The sequence below is a fragment of the Vanacampus margaritifer genome, chromosome 4 (genome assembly GCF_051991255.1).
Source record: "Vanacampus margaritifer isolate UIUO_Vmar chromosome 4, RoL_Vmar_1.0, whole genome shotgun sequence".
In the NCBI taxonomy this organism is placed as follows: Eukaryota; Metazoa; Chordata; class Actinopteri; order Syngnathiformes; family Syngnathidae; genus Vanacampus; species Vanacampus margaritifer.
In genome coordinates this window covers 27042359-27069341 of record NC_135435.1, presented here as the reverse complement: position 1 = coordinate 27069341, position 26983 = coordinate 27042359, and the positions used below count along the sequence as shown (strand labels likewise).

The 26983-nt window shown below is 40.6% G+C and overlaps 1 protein-coding gene across 2 annotated transcripts in view; it reads right to left on the bottom strand.

The window, feature by feature from the left end:
- The window catches only part of gpc5a (glypican 5a), a 102368-nt gene extending 83196 nt beyond the window's left edge, over positions 1-19172 (bottom strand). Inside the window, exons 1-2 of one of the 2 annotated variants that reach the window (XM_077562676.1) lie at positions 18890-19172; positions 16470-16631 (exon numbers count right to left, since the gene is read on the bottom strand). In XM_077562676.1, the coding sequence (XP_077418802.1) occupies positions 16470-16631; positions 18890-19169 (442 nt within the window). In that variant the 5' untranslated portion in view covers positions 19170-19172. Of the gene's footprint in view, positions 1-3601; positions 3730-16469; positions 16632-18889 lie in introns of those variants that run through there. The other variant, XM_077562677.1, reaches the window with a different exon arrangement.
- Between the last annotated feature and the right edge of the window lie 7811 nt (positions 19173-26983).

The following is a 26983-nucleotide window of genomic DNA, read 5'->3' as shown; positions in this document are numbered from 1 at the left end:
AGTCTGACATGCCTGCGGGCACATTGTCTCAAACAGGTAACATTAGAAACAGCCCAACCCGTACAGAAGTCTTTGCACGTCCTCTGTGAATAAACGTTCCATCCATGTTATATATCACTCATTCTGTTCAAGGTTGCGGGGGCCTTGAGCCAATCTCAGGTGACTTTGTGCGAAAGGCGCCCGCCCGACACAACAGGTTGCAAATGAATCACAGTACAGCACATCATATCGAGAACAAACAAAATCACATTCAGAGAGTGGGAAGTCAACCCACCCGTGAACCACAACAGCAGAGAAAAATGTGCTCATGAAATACCGTTTGAGATTATTACAGGCCGCGGGTGTATGAGGCAGAGCCATCAGAGTAACGAGGGATCCCACAGGGATTCCAGCACGAGCCCCGGGTAGAGGTAAACATACCATACTGTGGAACTAATGAATATCACCCGTCAAGCTACATAAATATATTTCTGGCAAACAAATTTGCTTGTGTTTTATCTCGGTGTCTAAACTCAAAACGAAATCTTGTCATTCAGTCCTTCGTCATCCAGACAAACATAAAAGGGCATGATTAATAACCTGAGTAAAAAAATCTGCGCGCTGAGCAAGTCTGAAAGTGTTTTTGATAATATTTTAAGCCCCAGAAGAAACTGTCTCACAAGGCGGCCTTGGCCAGCAGCAAGGCCTGCAGGCAAGCCTGACGACCGTCACACTCAAGAGGCTGGAAAAGGAGAATTGTGAGGGAAAACCTGTGCTCGTTTTTTTTTTCTTTTCCTTTTTTTTTTAGCTTATGGAGAAAAGTCTAGATGACTTTTCTCCTCCCAGCGACCTACGCAAAATCTCTTCATTAAAGCTGCTTTGATCATCTTACGTTACAAAATAAATGATGTTGGAATTCAACTGTCATGGCGTACATTAGCGTTAATACATAATGTTGTAAACATCTTCAAAAAGTTTGAGAACGACCAGCCGACATCCGGACCCGTTTGCTTTTAGATCCCAATTAAAGGACGCTTTCAGTGGAATTCAAGTATCGTAGCGCTTTGACCTATGTCTAAAAGGCTTTTACGTTTGATCCCGTTTTCTTGCCGCCTCCCACAAATGATGCACTCTTTTTCTAAGTAGGATGATCTAGTTAACTGTGACAGTGTGAGCTCATCTGGTGATGATTTATGGCAGTTGGCACTGAAAAGTAGAAAAAAATACTTCGACTTCACTCCCTCCAGTCATGTGCTAACAAATACTTCTTTCCTTTATCTGAATAAATTCTTTGTAAGGTCGCTGTGATATTTTAACGTAGATACAAGTTCATTAAGATCAAACAACACAAGAAAAAATAATAATAATTGATCGCTATTGAAACAAACGGCAGAACACAGTTACAGCTATATGACAAGATATCACATGAGCAATTTAGTGATGGGAAAATGAAGCTTCATGAACCACTTGCGATATTTTTTTACTCCTCTAGTTGGTGCTCTTGGTTTAAAAATAAGGGCAGTGCAATGGAAAATGATAACATCTTGACTGCATCTTAAAACCAAGAGCACTAGAGGAGTTAAAAGTATCGCAAGTGGTTGATGAAGCTTCATTTTCTAATCACTAGTGTGATGGGAAAATGCAATATCATAATTTTTTTTTTACTCCATATATATATATATATATATATATATATATATATATATGTATACATATATATATATACATATATATATATATATATATATATGGAGTAAAAAAACGTGTTGTCATTACTCGCCCTCATAATCAACGTGACAACCCTAAATTGCACGGCTCAGTGGTAGAGTGGTCGTCTCCCAACACAAAGGTTGTGGAATCGATCCTCACCCCTGGTGACCAAGTTGAAGTGCCCTTGAGCAAGACACTGAACCCTCGTTTGGTCCCAGTGAGAACCTGGCAGCGACTTGCATGGCGGCAGCCGTTTACTGGTTTGAACAGCTTTGAGCACCATATTATGGTGTAGAAAGTGCCTTATTATGGAGGGCCAAAACTGCCAAAATTAAAAATAAATAAATAAGTAAATCAATAAAGGTGGAAATAAAAACAAATATGAAAAACAATAATTCAAAAATTAAATACAAAAATAAATATAAATGGAAATAAAAACAACAATATATTCCTAAATAAATAAATCCAAGTAAAATAAAAATATTCCAGAAATAAAAAAAATAAAAATATATATTTGTAAATAGAATTAAATATCAATCAATAATCAATTTGCAACAGTGGAGCCCAACCCAAGACATGCTTAGGACCGAATAACATTTCGACCTGACAGAGCGTCTGTAGCATGAAATAATTAAATGTGAGAATTGTGTTTTTTATTTCCGTTTTTATTTGTACTTTTATTCATTTATGTATTTATTTAGTCATTTATTTATTTTTCATTTTGGCAGTTTTGGTCCTCCATACTTTATACGCGCAGTCCATTTACCATTTGCATTTGTAAAAGAAAAAGTTGCCACTTGATATGAGACAAAATTCATTATGAAATAGTTGCATTTGTGTATTCCAGGAAGTGCTAACATTTCACGTGTCTCGTGTCAGGTCATGGAAGACATCAACAGTGTCGCCGTGCTCATCGCAAGTGGTTCATGAAGCCTAATTTTTCCGTCACTAATAAGCATCAAAACCGTTGCACAAAAGGATATTTGTCCCTTTCAATTGACACCGTCCAAAATGTATTTGTCAAACAATACCAACCAACCAGGACACATAAGAAACAACCATTCACAGTGAAAGGTTGGTTGGCTTTGCCAATTTAGAGTCTTTATTTACCCTAACAAACAGGTTGTTGGAATGTGGAAGGAAGCCAAAGAAACTGGTGAAAACCCACACAAACAAGGGGAGAACGTACTCCACAGAGGAAGGACGTTGCCAAGATTCCAACCCAGAACCTTCAAGGAAGCTAACCACTAATGCACCGAACTACGAGCACTTATATTTCATAATAAATATTTGTACATTTCTTCTTTAAATACAACTACTGCCGAAAAGGGTATCTGACCAACTTGACCTGCATAAAGATGACAGCTACGATGTAAAGTGGACAAGGAAGCCGATAAGGAAATCGAGCATACGCATGATAGGCAAGTTGGCACGTCCTTAAAGGTACATGAAACAGAAAGCGTACGTGAGAGAGCTGAGCTCAGTCTACCTGCGAGCGCCGATCTACAAACAAACCCCCAAAAAAGGACAGCGGCCGGTCTGTGTGGTGTGTTTGTTTGTGTTGGGACATGTGCAAGCATGTTTGAAGGAGGAGGGGGAGTTGGAACGTGAAGACGAATAGTCCAAATCTGGTTGAGCTGCGTAAAAAACATTCATCCAGGCGGGTGGATTATCTGTTTACCCCCCTCAAGATGAGCCCTGGAATACTTTTTTTTCCTTTTCAGGTTTAATAAAGATGGTATTGTTTCATAGCCTGAACTGATGTTTCAAACGCGTGTGACTTTACCAGGACAAGGAAGTGGAAAAAAATCCATCTCAAACTCAGGCCTTATCTCTGTGTACTCCCTCATACATGACACTAAAATATATTGGCCACTCATAAAACTAAATTCCGTCTTTTGAATAGACTCACCTGAACAACAACAAAACAACACGTCCTCCTCTATCAGCCTCTGCCCTTTCGCTCTCCATCTTTTCCACCCCGCTGCTCTCATCTTCCACAAGGCTTAAAAGTCAATATTTGAGGATCTGTTGCAGCTCTCCGACACTTCAAAGAGCACAGAGCTCGGCTGTGAACATACCCTTTAATATGCCGTTAAGGAAAAGAAGCAGAGAGGGTCAATAAAGTGGGACACAAGAGCTTCTTGTTGAAGAGACGTGTGTGAGCTTGTGTGCCTGCTTCATGCAGGTCAAACGTCTTGTATGTGAAGAAACACAGGTCGGTGTTTGGACCTATAAAGTAAAAGTACCACTGATTGTCACTCGTACCTAAGTGGGGCAAAATTCATTCTCCATCCCCTCGGGAATCATTTGGTGATCTAACCTTCCATTTCCAACCCTTAAGTGTCAAGAAGCAACTGGTCCCATTTTTATAGTCTTTGGTATGACCCGGCCGGGGATTGAACCCACGACCTCCCAGTCTCAGGGCCGACACTCTACCCACTAGGCCACTGATTTGACATATGCAGCATTGAGTATTTTATCGAAGCCCCTTTGCAAAGAGGGAAAATCATTTCATCAATTTTCAGCGGTGGTTCTGTGTGACGATATCGAGTGCTTCCTGTGACACCTTAGAAAACTGGAAAACATCACTGACGGAACCAGGAAGGTTTTGTGTAATAAGTATTCTACTGAACTTAATACCAACAGGTTAGAATAAAGTTCAAGATTTAATAAAATAGATAAAATAAAGATCTTTGACCATTCCCCAATTTAATTAATCAAATAATCGATGGAATAATCGATAGGATTTGTTTGTTACAGCTCTAAAATGTACTATACTAAGACTACAGAAAGACTTGACATCTCAGATTTTAAGTCTACGTTATGGAAGTGTGCGTTTGTTGTCAGCTGTTACAAAAAACTCAACAAGTAGACCTTTTCGCCCCTTTGTTGACTTAACAATACACAAATCATTGTTCTTCTCCTTATTGTGTAGCCCAATCTGATGAGCTCAGAATTCAAAGCAAACATGGCGAAGCTGCATTTAGCTGTTACGCTGCGTTGAGCTGTTTCGCTGCATTTACGCCGCACACAAATGGAATAAACAGCCCTGAGTGTTAATGCATTTAAATCCAGGCATGACAATCAGTTTATCCGCAACTTTAGTCTGTCTCTGTAAACTTTGCACAGGTACAGTGACATAAAAAGGTTCCGTGCTTGGAAAATGACGCTATAACTCGTCATCAAATCGGGAGTAGGATCATTTCAGAAGACTGAGGGGGAACAAGGAGGTAAACCAGAGTCCCCCTCCAATTGCTGGAGGGTGGGTCAGGGCGGCCCACAAAACAACAAAGCACCCTCTGAAAAAAGTGTTTAACCCCTTGACACCCACACTCCTTATGGGAAAGTATATTTGCATAATCCTACTAAAGAGAACTCCAAGGAACAAACAAACAGGGAGGTGAGGTCTAAAAATTTCAACATGACAAATAGAGTTAAATCCAATGGGCTAATGAAAAGGGGTTAGGGGTTGACAGTAGTTATTTTCTAGCTGTAAAGATTGACAAAACTCCTCATGCCAGCATGTTGAAGATAAGCAGGACAATTATGCCATTATATGTGCCATGTCAGCGGACAGGATGAGGGGGGAAGCGTTGACACACAAGGCTTGTTTGTTGCTGTGTTTAAGATTTCTCTACAGACTAATCCTTGGGGATTCCTTCCTTACGCAGGAAATACTTCCTTCAAACTCAGAAGAAGCCATTTCGGAATCAGAACTGGAAACGTTCTGGAGAGAGAGAGAGAGAAGCGTTCTCCTCAGTAAATGAAATAAAGTTATTTTCTATGTGATGTATGAGAGTTACACCGGATTTATTTTAAGAACGCTTGTTTCTAATGGGCTTGGGTTTTAGAGCCAAAACCACCAAATGAAGTAGTTTGCGTGGCCGGCTCATTCATTGCCATCCTCTGCAAACATTTTTTTTTAGGAACTCCTGTCTACTCGAGTGCACAAACATGAAACTGACAAATTATTCTGCGCTACTCCACATAACTCTGTAAATCTCTAAAAGGGCATAAAACATGTCATAAAAATCCAGTTATGGTTTAGGAGCAAGCTGCATCATCTCATTTAGAAAATGGCCTAAAGACAAGCACCAGCGGCTATAAATCTCCATTTCAAACGCACCCACGGGGGACAAACTATGTAAAACGCTGACAAGTGTGTGTAATTTTAGACCTCATCACCAAGCATGAAGTGGGTGGCAATAAAGTGCATATTGTAGAGTTTGTGAATGTGCGTACACTATGTGTGTGGTAGTACTGGGATGCAGTAAAAGCGTTGACATTAGTGGACAGAGGAGTCATGAGTCAGCCAGCTAAGAGAAAGGTTTCTAAAAGTATCTTTATCTAAAACCCTTGATGTAGATCAGTCCAAAGCAGGTCAGTTAAGACGCTACTCTCCGCCGGAGCCGTTTGGGGAGCATTTTGGGGGAATGTTGAATCGGCGTCGGAGCGTCGTTGCATTTGATCACTCTGATTGGCTGTTAGCTAGCACCTAGCGCATGATTGAGAAAATGGATTCATCACTATGGTTCAAGAGAGACTGTCATTGTATTACATTACCATTAAAGGCAGAGGTGGCAAATCCAGGTCCAGAAAGTAAAAACCCTGCTTCAGTTTGGCTTTAAGCCTCAGGTCATGCCCAAAGAGGACCTAATAAATCGGTTTGTTCTCCCAAAAGAGGTCGTTTGATCACCCTAAGCTAGCGAGCTTCCTAGCTAGCTCCCCGAATGCTCTTTTACCTGCTTCTTAGCTAGCTAGGTATCTAGCTAGCTAGCACAAGGGGCTAAAGCCAAACTATGGCAGGGATTTTACTGCCTGGACCTGTATTTGCCACCTGTCGATAAAGTGATGAAAGCCAAGATATGGTAAGACATGGAAAAGCAATTGGAAATACTAAGTCGAATTTATTTATATTACACAATACTCTGTAAAGAGCCTAAGAGTCTGCTTCGCGTTGGAGCATATCGTGAGGGAAATAGATAACAGTATGCATTGTTTACATTTTTATATTGTCAAACAATGAGGACCGCCACCGATGGTATGGAGGGCTATTACTTCTCACGCATGCGCATAAGGTACTAAAAAAAGTCGGTGTCTGTTCATTGCGATATGTATTTCCGTAGACTCGCAGTGAGAAGTTGAGCAGGTCAGTGCACACCTGGCCGCAATTGAAATCAACTCCCAGTCTTATGCTGCATTCGAGGACGGTCAGAAGTCGGATTTATCCGAGTTAGTTTTTCCCAGTTCCGATCTGCAAGCGTTCAAGGCGAAAGTAAACGACCAAAATGGCAGATAGAGAGAAATTGTTTTTTATTTTGATCCTCAAAACTTATTTTGACCTCAAGCAAACTTGTCTTCTGGCAATTTTGCTTCATCTATTGTTTTTTTTTGTTTTTTTTAAAGCATTTCATACAGTTAGTAGTTCACCGTATTTCACACAGGTAGATAGCGACCTACTGTCACATATGTTGTGTTACGTCGAGTTATGTCAAATATCTATGAATGAAGAAATCTATCTAGTTTTATACTCGAGTAAATTGTGTTTTATCATTCACGGTCTGTGTTTCCAAAGGGGTCGCCATTTACGACTTCTGAGTTCAAGGGGCCGTTCCCGTACACACTTCCTTTTTTGAAGTCGGGAAAGTCCGACTTCCGACCTTCCTCGAATACAGCATTAAGCCTTTTCAACCCAATAGAAAATTGCTGCATCATTCCTTTATCCCCGTTAGCTTTGCGTATTCTGTCTTGCTTCCATATAGATTCTGCTTTCTGGTAGTAAGTTTGAGTTTTTTTTGTTTTATATTTATATTTTTGTTTTAATATTCCCGGGTTTACTCCTTTCTTATTAGTCACTACCTGTTCGATAGCACTTTTCATGACCCAGTTTTTGCTCTTTTGAATTTAACAGTTTGTTACTTTAGCTTTTTGTAATAAATATGATATTTTTCCCCAAACACTCTATTATTGATTTGGAATCTAATCAGTCAACATCATGTTTTGTAGTGAATGGCAATTTTTTTGTAAATATAAAATCACCTAAACAGATAGTAAAAACACACACCCTCTCAGAGACTTTTTTTTGATATCACACCGAAAGGATCTTAGGCATTTCAGAGTTATTCATGGGAATTCAATATGGGGCTACTGTACAATTTGCATGCTTGGGATTTCTGTGGTGATGCAAAATGTAATCTGAGCTGCGCGACAAGCTCTTGCACACAAGCAAATAAAAACACGACCACGTGTCATTAAGCAACGTGATTAGAAAAGTGGCTGGAAGACGGAGGGGAAAGCAGAGTAGTGGTTCCGCCGCCGAGTTTGTTTCTCTGAAGCACCCCCGAACGGCTGGATTGTTGAAGGCTATTGACTCTGACTAATCCCGTTTCCCACTAAATCCTCATCCTCTGACTTCAAACACTGTGCAAAGACTTTCAATAGGATCTGGCATCCTCCCAAACCTTCTCTCCATCAGTCGTTCATTCTTCTTCGCTCTCTGTCCTCCCCTGGATCAACTGTCCACAAAGCAGAGCCCAAATTCATGTGGGAATCTTGAGGAGGCCCCCGCTTTGGATGGGGCGCACACATGCGCATGTATACGCGCACTCTGCTTGGAAGTTGTGGCAACAAAAGGAGACGGCCAATTGAAAGGTCCCGCACAAAAGAGTGGAGGGCAGCTGTGAGTCGAACCTGGATTTCAAACCAGCCCTCAACATTTTCAAAATACTCCGTAAAATACTCCAAATATTCTGCTCTTTAGTCAACTCTTATTCCTACTTGTACTGTGGTGCTATAAAATCATCAAGGTTTTATAGCGATCCATTTAAACATTAACCTCATGATAAGCTTCTGCGATCAACAAATTCATGTTGCTTTGGTTCCTTAGAATGAAAAGTGTGAGTCGCTTATGATTTGTTTGGCACATCTTATGCGATGGATGTCGAACAGCCTATGAACGAACACGCCAAAACGGGGGGGGGTAGAGAAGAAAAATCAAACCCAGAGCAAAAACAACTGTGATGCTAATTTGCTAACCGCTAAACACCAACGCAACATGTCTGACACTACAGTTTCAAAAGGTGTCATTCGTTTGTTTCTTTTTCAAACCGTCAAATTGCTATCAGTCCAGTTAATAATTGTAAACATGAAAGCACAAAAGATCCTTTATAAGACGCCTATAAAAGAAGCCAGACGATTTCCTAGTCTCAAGCAAGGAGCCAATTTGTGCCCGACGTGGACCTTTTACTGTAAGGAAAACTATTATGCTAACACTATAGCAGCTGTGGCGCAGGGCTGGTCGGAGCACCATATCCTCCTGATAAATAAATTACAAGGAAGGTTTTTTTGGTTGGTGGCCCGGTGGGTGGTGGGTGGTGTCTGGTCGGTGCTGGATTTCACTTTCCTTTCTTTGGTCCTTCCTCGGGTCTCCTGACGGCCTCGCGGCTCTGGCTGGGTTCTGAAGTGTTCGGTTTAGGTCAGGGGTGGGCAAACTTTTTGACTTGCGGGCCACAATGGGTTTGAAATTTTGACAGATGGGCCCGACCAGGAGCATTTGGACCTCATAGCACAGTAAAAACACACAGATAAATGTACAACCCAATTTACTTAAAGTGTGCACTAAAGACTGCGTTTTTCAAATGTGCAAAATCCACCAATTTAAAACAGCTTTTCCAATAGCTTCATTTTTATTGTTTTAGCTCAACTTTTGCTGTGTTTTTATGCTTTGTAAAGTGACCTTGGGTGTTCTGAAAGGTGCTGTTTTTAAATGAAATTACCTCCCAATTCCAACCCTTAATGCTGAGTGTCAAGCAGAGTTTACAATCTGTCCCATTTTTATAGTCTTTGGTATGACCCGGCCGGGAATTGAACCCGCGACCTCCCAGTCTCAGGGCGGGCACTCTAACCACTCGGCCACTGAGCTGAACAAAAAAAGAATATATAATTTTTTTCTAGCCTTATTGGATAAGTTCGGCGGGCCGGATTGAAACGCATAACGGGCCGTATTTGGCCCGCGGGCCGGGGTTTGCCCATGTCTGGTTTAGGTGAACGGTATGGTATTTTTTAATAGGTTTTAGGTGAACTAATGAATACACACTCACATGCACACCCACATACAAAATAAAAAATAATAAAAAATATATATATTAAAAAAAATAATTAAAAAGAGAGAGAGCAATGATGATGACATGTCAAATCGGTAAAATTACAGAATGAACAATACTGAGCTCTCCATAAATAAATAAAAATAAATAAATAAACAAATTACAAGATACTGTACATGATTATCATGATTAGTAGTAGTACTGGTAGCATTTCAAAATGTTTTGCTTACTTTTAGAGATTTGCCGTAAAGAGAAGATGTTAATAATAGAATACAAAAAGTGTTTATGTTATGTCTGATGCACTATAAGAAATCCTCAGATTTAGGATACAGAGGGGACCAAAAAGCAAGTTATATTATTTGATTTACCTTTTTTTTTTTTTTTTTACATAATATATTTACAGTTGACCCCCACTATTCGCTGGGCATAGGAACCAGGCCGACGCACATATAGTGAAAATCTGCACATAATTGACACCAAAAAGTTTTTAATTTATACACTGACTATAACATGATTTTAATGGTCTGGCCCACTTATGGGAATAGATTTTGCTCCATGTGGCCCCTGAGCTAAAATGAGTTTGACACCCCTGCTATAGAGCTTTTCTAGATTTGTAAAAATGCAAAAAAAACTAGTAGTAACATTTTACATCAGCAAACAGCGTGGATGGAGATTTTTTGCCCCACTTCCTGCTCAATGTCAAGGGCATCGTAGTACAAAATGCTCTTGTTTTGGTTGCGAATGTGGAGATAGAATTTTATCGCTGCTCAAACCTAAACTAAAATATTGCAACATTGAAATAGTTCTCATTGTTTTCAATCATAAGCTTTTGTCTGTGGTGGTAAGGTTTCTAATCTATATGTTATATTTTTGTCCATGGTTTGGCCCACACTAAAAATAAAAGGCAGCGAGTGTGGCAAGTGCTGCAAACAAAACCAAACACTGGATGAAGACATTCCTCGGCCTTCGTCTGCGAGTCCGTTCACTGAAGCACCTCCCACCAACCTTTTGCACCCAAAACATGTTGGCGGTAAAGGAGAGTCTTAGCCAAAACAGTTATTAACAGAATAAAATCCATATAATGCTGGATTAAAAAAAAAATTAAAAAAAATATTAGCAGTACTCATTTTTTATCTGCAACGAGTAAAACAGCTTCATATCCCTCTCAACAGAAAGCTTTTTTTTTGCAGGTCCCATTCAGGGTCAGTAAGCAAACACACATAATTATGATTATAACAGTAATTGCAAGACGCCATAAAAGTTCACATCTAGTAACCTTTGTTAAATGAATACCCTTCGGACGGACAGTGTCAATATCATATCCGTTCTAACTAGTGATGGTACGATGTATTACAGTGGCTAGTGAATAATAATAAATAAAAAAAATCTCATCACCTCAAGTAGTACCTATGCGGCGTTCCGAGTACCCGTTCGCAAAAGCTCAGCCAGCTCCACTTTGCAGTAATTACGACTTTATTTTTGTCCTTTTATAATTTAAAGCGACCCCAAACCTTGGCCATTTTTTCACCCAGGCCGGAGGCCATCTTGGCCAATTGATTAGGTACGCCCAGGATTCTCGCCACTCAGCTCGCCCCAGGGCGGCGGCCATCTTGGCCAATTAATTAGGTGCGCCAAGGACTCTCTCCCCCTCGCCCACCCGGGTCGGCGGCCATCTTGGCCATTTGACTACAGACGCTCCCCTACTTACGAACATTCGAGTTACGAACAACGGTACATACGAACATTTCTGCGCGTACAGTATGTCGAAAAATGTTTGGAAAGAGATGCTGTAAGTTAGATTTTGTATTTCGCGTAGTGCTTCTTTCCGCCGCTAATACCGACGCTTGGCGCTGTGAGAGCTCATTGGAGGCTGAGCAACGTGGCGAGGAGGAGGAGGAAGAAAACGCCGGTCCCCATGAAGCAGGAAATAACTTTTGAAGCCGATTCCAGCGACGACGAAGAATCTCTCATGATATAAAATCCTCCTCTTCCTCCTCCTCCATCATCTCCTTAAGCATCGAGTACATCTTCCAAAAGTAAGTTAAACTTCATTTTATTTATCTTATTACGTACATGTACATACTGTGTGTCTCTCTCGCTCTCTCTCTCTAACATACGTAGTACAGTACAGTACTGTACGTATTCTCTCCATTTTATTAAAAGTTTTTCTCAGTACAAACCAATGCAGGTTACTTGTACAAGCCTTAAACATACTTATATAAACCTTCAATATACTTATATAGGCTTTAAACATAAATTATAATACAAAATATAGCACTGAAGCAACTTACGAACAAATTCACCTTACGAACGATCGTCCGGAACGTAACTCGTTCGTAAGGTGGGGAGCGTCTGTACTACTAAAATTACTACAAACTACAAGTACAAGTACTACTACTACTACTACTTACTACTACTACTACTACTACTACAAGTACTTGCTACTACTATTGCTACAAGTACTACATGCGTCTTTCCACCTTGCAAGAGTCAGCAGCCCCATTCAAATTTTCCGCGGAAATGTTTCTAGTTTTTGTATATTGCTCCATGTAAAATCGACATTTGAACTATGTTTGGCCACATTAGCGCTGTTGCTGGCGGACGCACCTGCCACAGAAGTGGACTAACATGGTTACGGGTGTCATGGTTATAGTTTAACAATTAGCTTTGAGAAATTTTGTGTGGACCAATTTTTGTGGTTGATTTTGTTTTCCCTAATTGCTACCAGTGCTGCTCGGTAAGCAGTTCCCAAAGACCCCTCTCTTCCTTTAGGGCCCCACAAAGGATACAAAAAGGTCAAATTGACAACTTTATAAGAACATTCCTTGTGAACGGGTCCTCGTGATCTTAACAGCTGACTCACAGTGGTTTATGTCTCCAAGTTGTATTTGCCCCCTGCCTGGCATGGAGCTGAGATGGAACAGTTTGGTTGTCATGGAAGGAAGACAAAACTGCAGCGGATGGAGAAAAAGGGTCTTTCTTGAAGCTAGGCTCAGCAGGGTGCGCGTGTGTGTTTGTGTGCGTCTGTGTGTTTGCGCACGCGTAGTGCACAGACCTCAAAACCAGCATATGAAAACATTCCATCCTGGGAGACTTTCGGACAGAAGACGAGAGGAGATAAAGTAATACGCTGGGAAGAAGCTCAAAGGCCAACTACTACTTGGTCTTCAACTTTTAATTTTTACCCTCCCAGTTGGCCAGATGTATGTTTGGCGCTGTGAGACGACTTGAAAGGCAATGTCCGAGTTGGTTTGGGGATGAGATAGTAAGACGTTGTGGCAAGTTGCTCGGAAGAAATGAGGAAAATGTAACGAAGCGCTGCAACAAGATGGGTCGCGCTTTGAAGCGCCGCTTGTAATTAGCAGCTAATGTGCTTACTGTTGCCCTTTAGGTTTAACGTATTGAGCACTTTTTTTAAAAAAAGTTTCCATTGAAGGTTTTATAACCACGTTTTTTGTTTTATCTCATGCAATCTTCTAATTTCTTTTGCCATTTGAAGACGCTTAATTGCGGGCTTTGCCGAACAAACGGCTACATTAGCCTTAACTCCCCTTTTAACTCATCACTCCTCCTGTATATGCACTCCTCATTGTTGTGTGTTCACGGCAACAATGTTGGTAAGGAAACTAGATAAAACAGCTTATCAATTATTATTCCTGCTCTTTAACTTGCTCCGAAAATGTGTCAGTCGGAGAGCGAAGGAGATCTTTTTAATCACATATTGAACTGTTTGACAGCTTAAACAAAAACCATTCTTACACATGAATAAGAAGCTTACATCTATTAAGCATTGTTGAGTACTTGACTTGCATTTCTTTTATGTTTACAAACTGCTAGAAACAAAAAAAAAGCTTTTGCCCCACTTTAAGATGTAAAAAATCTACGTGTGATTTATGTCCCTCAGTGCTTCCCATACATGTTGTCCATGCAACTTTGTGACAAAGGCTCAGAAAGCCTCTGCTGCCAAACAGAAACAATGCTAATGTGCTAATAACAAACACTTGACTCTTATTGAATTAATTTAATAAAATCGCAAAAATCTTGCCATGCTAATAAACTCCCGATGAAGAAGATGCTAAACCTTTCATCATAGAACAGTTAGTTGTCTTGACAGCATCTGAGTCAGCTGCTGTCTTGCAGCCTGATGGAAGCAGCTGCCGGTGTTTGTCGAGAGTCGATGTTGACAGGGAACTTCAGTTTGGTTTTGGCAGGAGTGAACACGCGCTGCCATGCCAGCGCGAGACGCCTGTCGGCACATTTAAACTTTTTGCGGTAAATAAACTAGAGTGTGAGGGGATTAAAAGAGGTTTGTATAAGAATTCAGATGGTGATAGCGGGGATTATTTTTTTTCTATCAACAAAATAAAGCCTGACGATAACTACAAAGCCAATGCATGGTAAGATAATCATCAGTGAGCATCGGCTGCAGTCGCACAAGTACTGGAGTCTATTTGGAGTTTATCTCATGTAGCCGCGAATAAGAATTCATCTAAATACTGCCCCAAATATAGCATTTACTACTATCCCAAAAATATTTTCCAAACAATGCACCAAGATGTCAAACGTTGTTTTTTGCTTTCAGAATTATAAATGTCTTGGCTGAACTTTACTTCCTAAGTAGCAACATCACAATAAAAACAGGCTCCCTTCTTGACAAACCACCACTAAAACACTGCGATCAAGCCTGGCTCTGTTATAAATCATTTACATTTAAAAAGGACGATAACTGTATGTTTAAAAAAAAAAAAAACAGAGGCGCTGTTAAAAGTAAATTGGCTTAATGATATGTCTGCCTGTCTGGAGCTGCTCATTGAAGTCATAACCTTGTGTCTCGTCATATGAGAGGTATCAGGATAAGTGGGAGAACCTCTCACAGGGGCGGCAGGACCTTTCACACAGAGGAAGGTTGTTGCCTAGAAATTAGGAGCCAAGCACTATCGGAGGATTGAGAGCTAGGAATGTATGTCCAAATGACTTCAATGTATAAATTAAGAAGTGAGCACTTTGACATGGAAACATTTGGATACAACTCTTAGTAAGGTAGCGCTGTAGCAGGGTTCGTTAACCTTTTCCAAGGTCAAATTTAAGCACTTTAAGATAAAATCTTCCAGTTTTTCTAGCACTCATCAAAAGGTGAAAAACAGTGTGAGCTCTGGCTTGTTGTTTGCGTTTGCCGTAACACTGTTGTGCCATTCACGCATTTATCATGGCTACTAGCGTGCTGGCTAGCGTGCGCGACACTCAATAGCGTCAGTTTGGAAACTCGCCTACTAGCTTTGTTTCCGCGGCACGTCAATTCCCGCTAATAAATAAGTGGACCAAATCGAACATACCGTACCGAAACGTGTTGATACACCCACGTATACCGTTACACCCATAGTGTTTACCTTAGGCATATTATGCGCTAACGTTAGCTGAGCTTAGATTTTTAGTTGAGGGAAGTTCTTAACATTATAATTCTTATCATTGACAAACGCTTGCTTTTTTCCTTTCATAGCCCGTCATAACTTTTTGTGATTAACATGTAATCTAGCGCTGATAGACATCTTGCAATTTAGGTGTAACATGTACCAAAAAATTAGCAAACAAATCCTAGCTAACGTTTAGTTAACTTGTAGGTCTAGCTGTGGCTTACCTTTTATATGACTGGAGAACTTTCCCATTGCGAAAAGCTGAATTTTCTTTTTGCATCCTTTGCATCAGGCTACACATGGATTTGGTCCATGTTTTATCAAAAGTCTGTATTTTTTTCATTTTCCAGCCAATGTTCAAGTACATCCTCCGATGCACTACTGACCTCTTGGGGGCGACAATGTCACGTGATGCATGAACGTAAAAGCGCGTGCAAAGCCAACGTATTCTAGCATCCTGAAGATGATTCCAGCATTAATTTCATTGTGCTTATGCTCATTTTGAAGATTTTGACATTTTCACCTAAAGTGCACAATCAGGCTGAAAACTCATTTAAAGCAATAAAAAGTTCATTTTGGCTCTCGCACCTAAAATAAACGTTGTAGACTCAAACTTTTTGCTGTATTTAGTGTATTCTAGCATCCTGAAGATGATTCCAGCATTAATTTCATTGTGCTTATGCTCATTTTGAAGATTTTGACATTTTCACCTTAAGTGCACAGATCACTTATTTTATGTTTTCCCATTTTATTATTAGCCTACATTGAGTCAGATGCCGAGAAATATGATAAACACTACCAAGCATTTACAAGCACTTCACCCACTTTTCAAGCATTTTTCAAACCTTTAAAATCCAAACATTTTGAGGGTTTTTAAGCATCCGTACCAACACTGCAGTAGTCAAGCCTGATGATTGCATTGTTCGAATAAGAAGCCGTTTCCAGAAACAAACCCAACAAAAGTAACCCATGCCGACTGGTCGGAGACGTGCGAGCTGCCTGTGCAGTGCAATACGGTTTAACTTGGACACAGTGCAAGTGAAGGCCTCCTGGGGCTCTTTCAGAAGCAGACGACCCGTCTGAACTCCACATCAGGGTGTACTGGTAGTTGTGGAAGGAGGACAGATGCTCTTGTTTGCTTTGAAGAGGGGCCTCAGTGCACACATTCACACTGACACTCTGCTTTTCAAAGCACCCACATCACCTCCATTTAACACCTCAAAACGCCTCAGCGGGAATCAGTGTCTGACCTGCTGAGTCTTACCTTGAAAAGCAGCCAAGTTGCGCGAGATGAGAAACTTCAGACTGGAGCTGGAGGTCTGAAGGAGGTTTTCGATGTCCCTGCGGGCCGCTATTTGGTACCTCTCCTCCATCTTTTTGGTGCAGCAGGTCTGGCTTTTAGACCTGCATACTTGAAGGTCCGAGCCTGGGAGTTTTCAAACATAAACATATGTATCAGAATCCAACTATAAAAATGCATATTTATTGAAATTGGCCAGTTAACGATGTGTTGAGCTATTGTGAGACAACACAGACACAGAACGAGTGTAGGTGTCACGGAAGGCCATAAAAGTGGATGTTCTTGGAAATTAAACACTTCTTTTGAATTTTGACTCATCTTTATCTCCTTGTTAAAGAGCAAGTTGTGCAAAACGTCTTGCAAGAACACCACCAGCAAAAGTCACCCTTTTATTTAATCTTAACAAACGCTACTGTTTGTTGGCCGTCGCCGACGCCGGAAAACAGAATCCAACTCATGAGGGGCTAGCAGGAAAAAAAGCCAAAAACACACGCAACCAACCCGCACGTAACGTCCCTGCCCTCCCGCAAGACCTGTGTTGCGTTTACTAACAGTCGGACATAAGAGTGCTAAACAGAAATAGCAACAGCGGAACACACTTAGTTCGTTACAATACATTGGACATGTTGGACACATAAAGTAAACCGTTTAGAAAAGGTCAAATAGAGTTCACCAGAAAAAGGATTACAGTTCATTTTAGCTTTATCTCAAAATTTTAATCCAAAGCCTAATATCCTTAACTTTTTGTGAGCGATTATGTTTTAAATGATTTCGGTCCACACATTGTGGGTGCAAACTTTTCTATATCTTCATTTGTGGAATATGAGTTATGAAGCAAAATCCAGCCATTTTTATCCATCAGCTCAGCTGGTTATTTTAAGATAAGCTGTGATTGGTTGTTACTCTGAGACCTGAGCAACATTGATGTCATCTTCAGTCGACGGCAAGTGGCAAAATGGCCGCCCCCTGACATGGATACAAACGGCTGGATTTTGCTGCTTTACTCATATTCCACTAATACCATATTTAGCTTCCCCTTAAAGAACATAATGTGATGTAGAGGAAAAACAACAATGCTTATGCTTTTTTTTTTTTGCGATACACAAGTGGTAACGACTTGACTGGAGCAAGAAAACCCAAACATCTTGATTTTGTGATATGTGACATTATTTCCACTACAATCAAAATGTCAACAATCTGCAGTGCGCCCATGCAGGACAACTGAAAACCTCTTGAAAGCAAGCCGAAACCTTGCGAATGGTCCTCGGGCATGTTGAGACAAGATAGAGAGATTCGACCAAAGGCACCATCAACTCCTTGTGAGGTTCAACATGATGTGATGGCACACGTGGAGGAATTTCAACTCGTACCACAACAACATGCAATCAGTGCTCACCCATCTTGCTTTGTTACACACTACGCAGACATTTCAAACAACACACACACGATTATTTTGGACAGCAGGAAAAAAATCAATTCTTATAGCTGACCTTTCATAATCTGGCGGGAAGCCTCAGACATGATACCCCCTCTTGGATTCTTGGAATTTATGTCACTTATTTTTGACCAGCTCTTATTTATAGATAATCCTTTGCATTTTTCGAGGATAGATGATATTTGATGGACTCGTGATGAAAATGTTTTATATCTTCCATGTTTCAAATTGCAATTGTCTTCGCCAAGGCAAAGTGTAGGTGAAGTTTTTATCAATTTTAGCGAAAGTTGGTAATGCCACAGAAGTCACCAAATGGCTGCAATTCTGCAAATTTAACAGCCGTAAAAGTGTCCATCCACATTTGAAATGGAGGTTTGCGGCTTGTTCTGACATATTAATGTGCTACCACAACATAGCAGCATTTGGAAGGAGCAAGTTGCTAGTCAACATGTAAACTCTACACTGCAAGACAGCTTTTATATTCAGTTCATATTTTAAGTTTCATCACGGATTTAAAGAAAACTTTGACTGAAGCCTCGCGGTTTTATTCACCTCAAAAAGTAACAGTTCCAACAATATATGCTTTAAACTTTGTGTCGATGTTTAAGGACACTCATATGGAGGGAAAACACTTCTTTAAAAAAATAAAATCATATGTTCAATGAACGTTTAATGTTGGTCATTTAGTCAGTTAGCTATGGACAGACGGAGCATAATTTTGATGCATATACTGTACATAACAAGATTAGAATGTGCTTAAACATGATGCGCCTTAAAACAGCTTTTAACATTACAAAATGACAGGTTGACAGAAACAATGCCGTCTGTGTCAAAAACGCTAATATTTGGCTTTGCGGCATTGAAATTGTACAACGACATTTAAACAAGGTGGCGAGTTTGAATGGCTCACTCAAAACGCATTAGCCGAGTCTATGAAGATCACACATACCTGGCCTGGGACTCAAAGGCAGCATCTGCTTCGGGCCAATTTGTTGAAGCTGAAAAACTTTGCGCACTTCTTCGCATTTTTGCGGGTTCGCACAACAAGTGGCGCACAAACACGCCAGCAGAAAAGAGCAGCTCGTCCACATCGTTGAGTACTTTGCGAAGAGCTTGTTTGTATGCAATCCAAAAGCTGTTAAAAGTGTTGCTGTGCGCTCAGGTGAGCCGCAACTACATGGCAGCTTTGCGGGTGTCACGTCAAGGAACCGATGGAAGAGGGCTTGCATCCAGTCAGACACGAAGTTACAGCAGTACGAGTGGCCCGTCTCCAAAAAGCATGCAACACAAGTTGGCAGAGGCGGTTCCTGTTACCTGTTTGGCTCTGTAATGGCCAACAGCGCGATGTCACCATCTAACGGACAAAAAGTGCAACTACACCGACTTTTTTTTTTTTTAACAAGTTGTTTGCAAAATAACGAATCAAAACTCAAGGCCACATTTGGAAGTTTTAAGTATACAATAAGATGTACATTTTCCAACTAGACTTAGTAATAGGGTAAGCACTGTACGCAACTATACCACTAAATCGTTAAGAGCTACTAGGAAAATAAATATTTTGGTCATTTTAAACTCACAATTTATAATAAGCAAACATGGTTAATCCTATTATACTGAACTCTGACAATTACGCTAATAATGACAAAGCAAACACAAAACAAAGCCATTTAAACTACTTTTATTCAAATGAGCACAAATCCAAAAATCAACATTGAAGAATTACATTTCTGTCAGGTTGTTCAAGGTCACATCACAACATTACATAATACAAATTAATGAGGAGCACTTTGGTCACACTGAAGGTCTGTTTGACCATATCCTCTTTCTTATACAGGCCGGGACAAGTGCAATACCTCAAAATATATAGCATTGCTACTAATCCCCACCTGCACAAAAAGGGACTCCTCCACAAATCTGCACCACACACGTTAATCGTTTTAATATGCATACGTACCCAAGTATGGTTAGACTCTCACAAAATCTCAAGCGATATTTCATCCACCTAGTCAGTTTTGCATGGATTTGCACAGCAAACACTAGTTAAAGCTGAATGCAAACCAGCAAAACTGACCAAGTGATGATGAGCATGATTTAGGATGGCTGGACACGCACGCATCCAAATGAGTCTGTTAGTTAGAAATACTTCAAGTGCTCACATTGCAGTAGATAGGAAAAAAGCACTACCTGCACTATAAGCACTTTAGTACTGCTGAACCCGTGGAACATCATGAGGATACCTAGAAAAGATGTCTGCCATTGCACTCGGTACAAGAAAGCATTTATTATGGAGTTAAGATTGCGGGGATGCCACGTCCAAAAACCAAAAGATCCAAACAGGTGGAGAGCAAGCAGGCCACCATCAGTTTTGCATAGATTTGCACAACTCATCTATTCTTGTAGTGCAACTATGCAAAACTAGCAGTGAACTGCAAGACTGAATTTGAGCCCAATTAGAAATTAGGATTGGTCTTGTGGCGCATATCACAGCCCCTTATGCCAGAAGGAGCACTTAGGGCAGTAGGTGCTAGTCTATTTCACTATCTGCACTAGATGCACCTTAGCACAAAGACAGTTCTGCAAAAGACACATGCAAGATGAAGAGGATTGTACACACGCGTCTGCATATTGCTTTAAGTGCCTCCACTGCAGTAGGTATTACAAAGAACTACCTGCACTGTAAGCACTTTGACAATACACAGACTGACCAGTGCTGGTTGAATTGAACTCGTGGTCGTATTGCTTCCACTCCAGAGTGGACCTGGAAGGAGAAAACAGAAGATATGTGAGGATTGCTTCTGCAACAGGTACAAATGCTCAACAAGGTAATTTATAATAATAAGTCATGCCAAACATAATTTTAGGAGAATGAATGAGCGGTGTTTTTTGTTTTTTTGCTCCACGGGAGCGCGTGCGCGGGGAGTGCTGTCCACCCCTCCCCCAGTCTTTAACATGGCGCCGAGAAGTGCGCCAACGTTAGCGTAAATAGCTCTCAACTGACGCCACCCGAAAGTACTCCGTGAAGTGTGGCTGTGTGTTGTCTCATTCGAGGTGTCTGTCGCGCGTGTTGTGATTTCGAACCCCTCTACAACACAAAAAAGCCCCGCCGTCACAGCGAAGAACGGGCAGCTGCGTGCTGCGCTTGTTGGAGGAGGTTAGCTTAGCCGCGGCTAGCTGGTGTTAGCACGACGAAAACATGGCAAAGCGTGCCGCTCGCATCTTGAGCGGGGTTGTCTTTTAGTGACATTTATCTTAGCTGGTGTGTTACAGGGGTGAGTTAGTTTTAATAACCATACAGTTGGAGCTTTAAAAGTCAGGTTTTGGCGATATTACGAAATGTGATGCTACACGTTAGCCTTAACTAGCCCAACAACAAACACGCCCATTTAATTAAAAAATCTACAATTTGTCTTCTCTACAGTGACGGTTGCAATAAACAACAAGATGTCTGTTTCATTGTCTACACTTTGGGTTGAAACAAGTTGAGTTGTAATCGTATTGGGGTAAAATAAGGCTGCTAAGCTAGCATGCTAAAGCGCGCGGCCTTAAGCCTGCCCCATGTGCTACTGCTTTGTTCTGGGGGCACTTTAACTCACACACCACTGCACTCGAAATTGGCCAGCCAATTCGCCACATTTTTTCAGCACTTGCTTTAAAAAAGTATTAAACCGCTACCTTTGTATTAAACTCAGTTCCACCGTGCGGTTAGCAGTTTGAACTAGTTGCGAAAGCGCAGCGACGAAAGCTCGGGACGGCTTTTCAAATCTCCCTCATTCCCTCAATGGTGGAAGCTGAGGGGGCTGCCATGCGCCTCATGTTACACTGTTTTCGTCGCCCAAACATAATTTGCGCCAAACGCTTTGCTTTTTTCAACCACCACGTTGGTAAAATGCACGCGGTACACGCCATATACGCCAACATAACATTTCCCATCACTACCCAAAGACTTAAAAACAGCCTAAAGCAGACTTCCTCGCTGATAAACATGCGCTCGACAGACACTCACCAGCCGAAATCCACCATCTTCGCTACTTGCTCGGACTGGCGTGCACTCCGCTGCGGCCGACGAAAGCGGAATAAACGCGCAACAATTCGCCAAAGTTTTGGACCCGCGGCGAAAAAACGAAGGACGAGACGTGACTCGCGCCGATTGCGAGTGAATGTGCGGCCGCGATGCACCGCTTGAAGAAGATTGCGGGCGCAGGAAAGTGGCGCGAAGGCGACCAGTTGGTAACCATGTGGGTGAATGAAGGGCGGCTCCCACTGAACGTAAATATGTAGCTACAACCCCCAACTCTCCCCGCATTTGCATACATCAACTACGGGACTTCCGAAAGCGACGCTTCGAGCCCACAGCATTTCATCTCGGACGCATTTTGGGCACCTACGAGAGAAAAGGCTCTACTTTTATATTCACATTTGAACTTCAAGCATTATAATGAAAACAACCCGACTGAGTTTGCATGTTTAATTGAACCAAAATGGGATTTCATTGATGAGACTGATCATCTGCAGCATCGGACAATCCCAATGGCGCTTGATGTGGAACTATGTTTTTGTTTTTTAAGTTTATTCTTTGATTTTTTTTTCATTTTGTTGTTTTATTTTTTTAGCTAAATTAACGATATCGCAGAGCACAGCTGTGCATCGAAAAATTGACCTGTTGCTACGTTTACTCGTAGTGAGAATAATACATGAATTTACTTAATTTCCTGAGATTCATTTAGGTATTTCTCCAAAACAAAGGCTCAATAGGAAAACGAAATGATTAACTTTTAGTACACTTGATGAATCATTAAAAAGCAGAATTTTAATTTAATACATATTTACATTCACTTTCTTTTAAAAATTGATCCAGACATCCATAAAAGACTTATATAATCTGAATGGATGTGCAAAACAATTCAAATTTTCAACCATTTGACGACAGGGCTCCAGATGGTGGCATTTTGACCCTAAATGGTGGCATTTTGACCCTAAAATTTGAGACTGACTCACACCAGTGCAATCAGTAAATTTACAGATTTAAAAAAAAAAATCCAATTAATATTATTGATAGTATTTATTTATTTTGCAGACAAACTTCTGCTCCATACGTCAGCCCATTATAGTGAAAATGAGTGGGATGAATATTTGCTTTGGCAGTTAATTTACACTGTGTGCCCCTAAAATTTGTACTTCCACCCATAAAATATCAACTTAGGGGCCACGGTGCTCCTGGTTAAAAAAAAAAAAAAAGTTAGCCTGGAGCAATCAATGGAATTACATTTTCATTTGAATATTTACCATTAAAACAGTCTGGTTTTTTTTTTTGTTCATCTGTCATATTCCAAACGTCTTTGTCAGTGTTGTCTGAAAAATCTTTAACGTCAATTTAATATGTCTATAAAATTAACAATCAGCCTACTGCTACGAATAATTGAGAATGGCAATGTTTTTCCTATCAAAATATTGTTTTCTTCTTGCTGCTCTCTTGACAGACCAAGCAGATGGCTTGAATGGAGACAATAATACCATGAAATCATTTCATGAACGGAAGAATAGTTAATAATTGCAGAAAAGTCTGGGCTGTGCACCTGACAAGACGTAAGGCTCAATTAAATGTATTTTTTTTAATACCTAAACAGCACATTTCAATCAATCAATTTAAAGAATCATATTTTGTGTTTTTTTTTCCTTCAAAAATTGGATGTGTTGTTTTTTTTTGTTATTATTATTGATTGCCCAGAATGTATTGCAGAAGCAAGTACAGTAAATACAGTCTGTTAACTGGCCAGCAGAGGGAACTAACAAACTAAATATTGTACTTTAATGTAAGCTCCCCTTCACATTAGACCAATTTTGGGATGCAAATAGGTACGATTACTTCATCACTATACGTCAAAGCTTCTCATACCTGCGTTTTACTTGAGTATTTATTTTTTGGACAACACTGTACTTTTTTTTTTTCTACCTCTGACTCCCAACATTTGAATATAGGCCTATTCTCTGTTTCTTACTCTGTCAAAATACTCTTTTTTTTTAACCTCCACGGGTACCAAAAAAGAAGGTGAAAAAAAAGATTTAACAACAGCGAGTTCAACCCAACTGCAGTTGAAATGTTGATAGGTGGTTGTGATCTTTTAGCGACTTGAAAAAGAAACATGAGCAGCAGTGAAAAGGAGCAACAACCAGGGAGTGACAGATTTGGAGAAGAGAAGGAGAATTAATGGTCTGAATTAAGAGAAATGACCAATGGGTTTGTCCATAAATCCGAAAATAAATAATGAAGTAAACAAACGAGTTGAATCGGCATACTCTCCCCTGAATCCTGTTTTTAGAATCTGCACTACAAAAGTCAACCATGTGTTTACTTTTTGTCACCTCTGCTTTTCACCCTACTTCACAAAACCGTCTTTTCCTCTTCCTGGTTTCTCAAATGTGGATGGCGCCCCCCGCCTCCCGCCTCCACCCCAGCCCAAACCACCAACCCCCGACACCGCACACAAAGCCACTCGCGCAACCAGCTCGTCCGCATGGAAGTGAGATGGGGGTGGGGGCGCGAGGCAGCTTTATCGACTTCACATGTCCCGCGGGGTCAGATGAAAGCAAAGCATATGGCTCGCCTTATAAGAGCTCTCGTCTCTTCTCAGTACCGATGATGCATGGACCAATCGGAATGAGTTTGGAGCAGGTATTGGGGGAAAAAAAACAGCATTCGAGCTTGTTTTTATTTTATTTTGTGAAAACTAAAACGTGTCCTATATTAGTGCGGGTCATTTCAGACACATTGCAGTGCCAATACTTGAGGTACATCCCCTCTGCCCATTTCTGGACCTTCTTTTTAAAATAGCTAAGCCCCTCCCATATCAGGGGCCATAAACCCAGGGGTCCTTGTTTTGTTCCTCCTACAGAGGCCTGACCGGCCATTGTCTCCTTGTGACCCAGGGGTCAACTGAACTCACCTCGCCTGACCACGGCCTATTCAGCTGTGAAACTACACATTGGGGCGGGGGGGTTCATCTCGCAAGAAGCACACACTGGACGGAGACGTGAACAAATATAATAGAATTTTTGTGTTTTCTGATTATAAACTGTATTTTGTTGTGGTGTTTATGTTGGTCTTACCAGAGTACAGAATAGTTCTTAAAAGAGAAATCATCCAAACATTTTCTTTCCAACAATAGTCTAGTCTAAACACGGCATTCTGATTAATATTATATTTGTGGAATATGAGTTATGATGAAGCAAAATCTACCCATATTTATCCATCTCAGCAGCGGCCATTTTGGCAGCACTTGCTCTCAACTTAAAATGACAGTTGCTCAGGGCTCAGGTAACAACCAATTACAGCTCAGCTTGCGAACATCACATGACCACACCCAGAAAACAAGTGTGTCATGCTAGGGCGTTACCTGAGCAACTGTGACGCCATTTTCAGCCGACAGCAAGTGATAAAATGGCCGCCCCCGAGATGGATACAAACGGGTGCTTTTTGCTGCTTTACTCATATTCCACAAAAGTAATACAGTATCCATCACAATACCTTATTAGTATGGCTGCATAGAACATAATATTGTAAAGAATAATTTTTCCTTTCACTAAAACGTATCTACACTTACAGGCCATTATATATATTTAAAAAAAAAATACAAACATACCTGCAGTCATCTTGTGTTCAATGTTAAACGTAGCAACACAAAAGCCAACGAAGACCCGCAATCATGGCAATCATCCGAAGTAAGTGAAAGAACGTCCCTGGTGATCGAGAGGCTCATGGAAGCTGACAGGTTGAAAATGTGTCGCATGACGTGGCTGAGGGAGCATGAAACGTGTTCATCCATGGATGGTGTGCATGTTGCCACAGGAGAGACAGTGAGACAATCAAGCGTTGACTGTTTTTTTTCTTTTTTTCATGACAATCATTAAAGAGAACTTGATTCCTCACGTGGGTGTATGACGCCGCAAGTGAGCAAAATCAATTTTATTATCGCTATGTTTTAAGTCCCTAAAATGGTTCTGGGAGGCAGAATTCTTGCACTAAAAAAATTCATAATAATTAAAAAAATATTGTTTTATTTTTTTATGTCCATCATCACCATCATTGTTTTTGTGGTGTTAATTTACATTTAAATATGCCATTCTTGAAACTACTGACTTCAACCTTCTGATTGGCTAAATCAGTGATAGTGGCTGTAGCGCCACCTGTTGCTTTGGCATGCACTAACACCCATCACGTGTTTTCAAATGGATCAATTAAGAAATGAAATCTATATTTGTTCTATCCCAAAATTCACAGCTGTTTTTTTTTTCCAAAAGGGAAAATTCCCCATCATATCCCATTCCTAAAATGATGTTTTGCTGGTAAGTAAATATTTTAATATACAAGGGACCCTTCCTTCCTTTCCGCTAATCTGTTAAGCCTAACATTGCAAAGAGAATCTCACAGCATGATACAACTGAGGGCAGACTGACATTCAATTTCCCTTGCACATCATTAGAAGTCGAGTAAAAATACATGCACTCGGAGCAATGTCACACTTCTAATAGCACCCAAAGGAAAGCACAAACACTATTTGTCTTTTTAAAAGCTTTGTTCTTCACCTAACATGGAAAATTGCTCCTTTAACGTCCTAGTGTCAGATTGGCTGTCATTTACTATTTCAGTGAAGGAAATGTATTAATTTTGTCACATTTTGTGCCTTTTATTCCCCCCCACATCAATTTAAGTTTCCTTATTTTGTTTCTTGCTTTTGTTTCTTTCTTGCATTACTTACCACTTTAGATTGTGCAAATTAGTGATCAAAAAGGTCTTAAGGTAATAAAATACTGTACCGGCGAACATTTGCGTAGCTAACAAATGTTGATTTTACATCAGGGTTCGTTCAGGATCACAGTGTTTCTTAAACGTCTTCATTTTGAAAATGTGCAAAATTCCTTGTCGCCATGAAATTTTGAATATGTTCAAAATTGACTGCCGACAAGAAAGACCATTAAAGACTGTTTCGAGAACCATTAAGACTGTTTAGAGAACATTTAGGAAACGTGCAATCAACATTCGCTATCA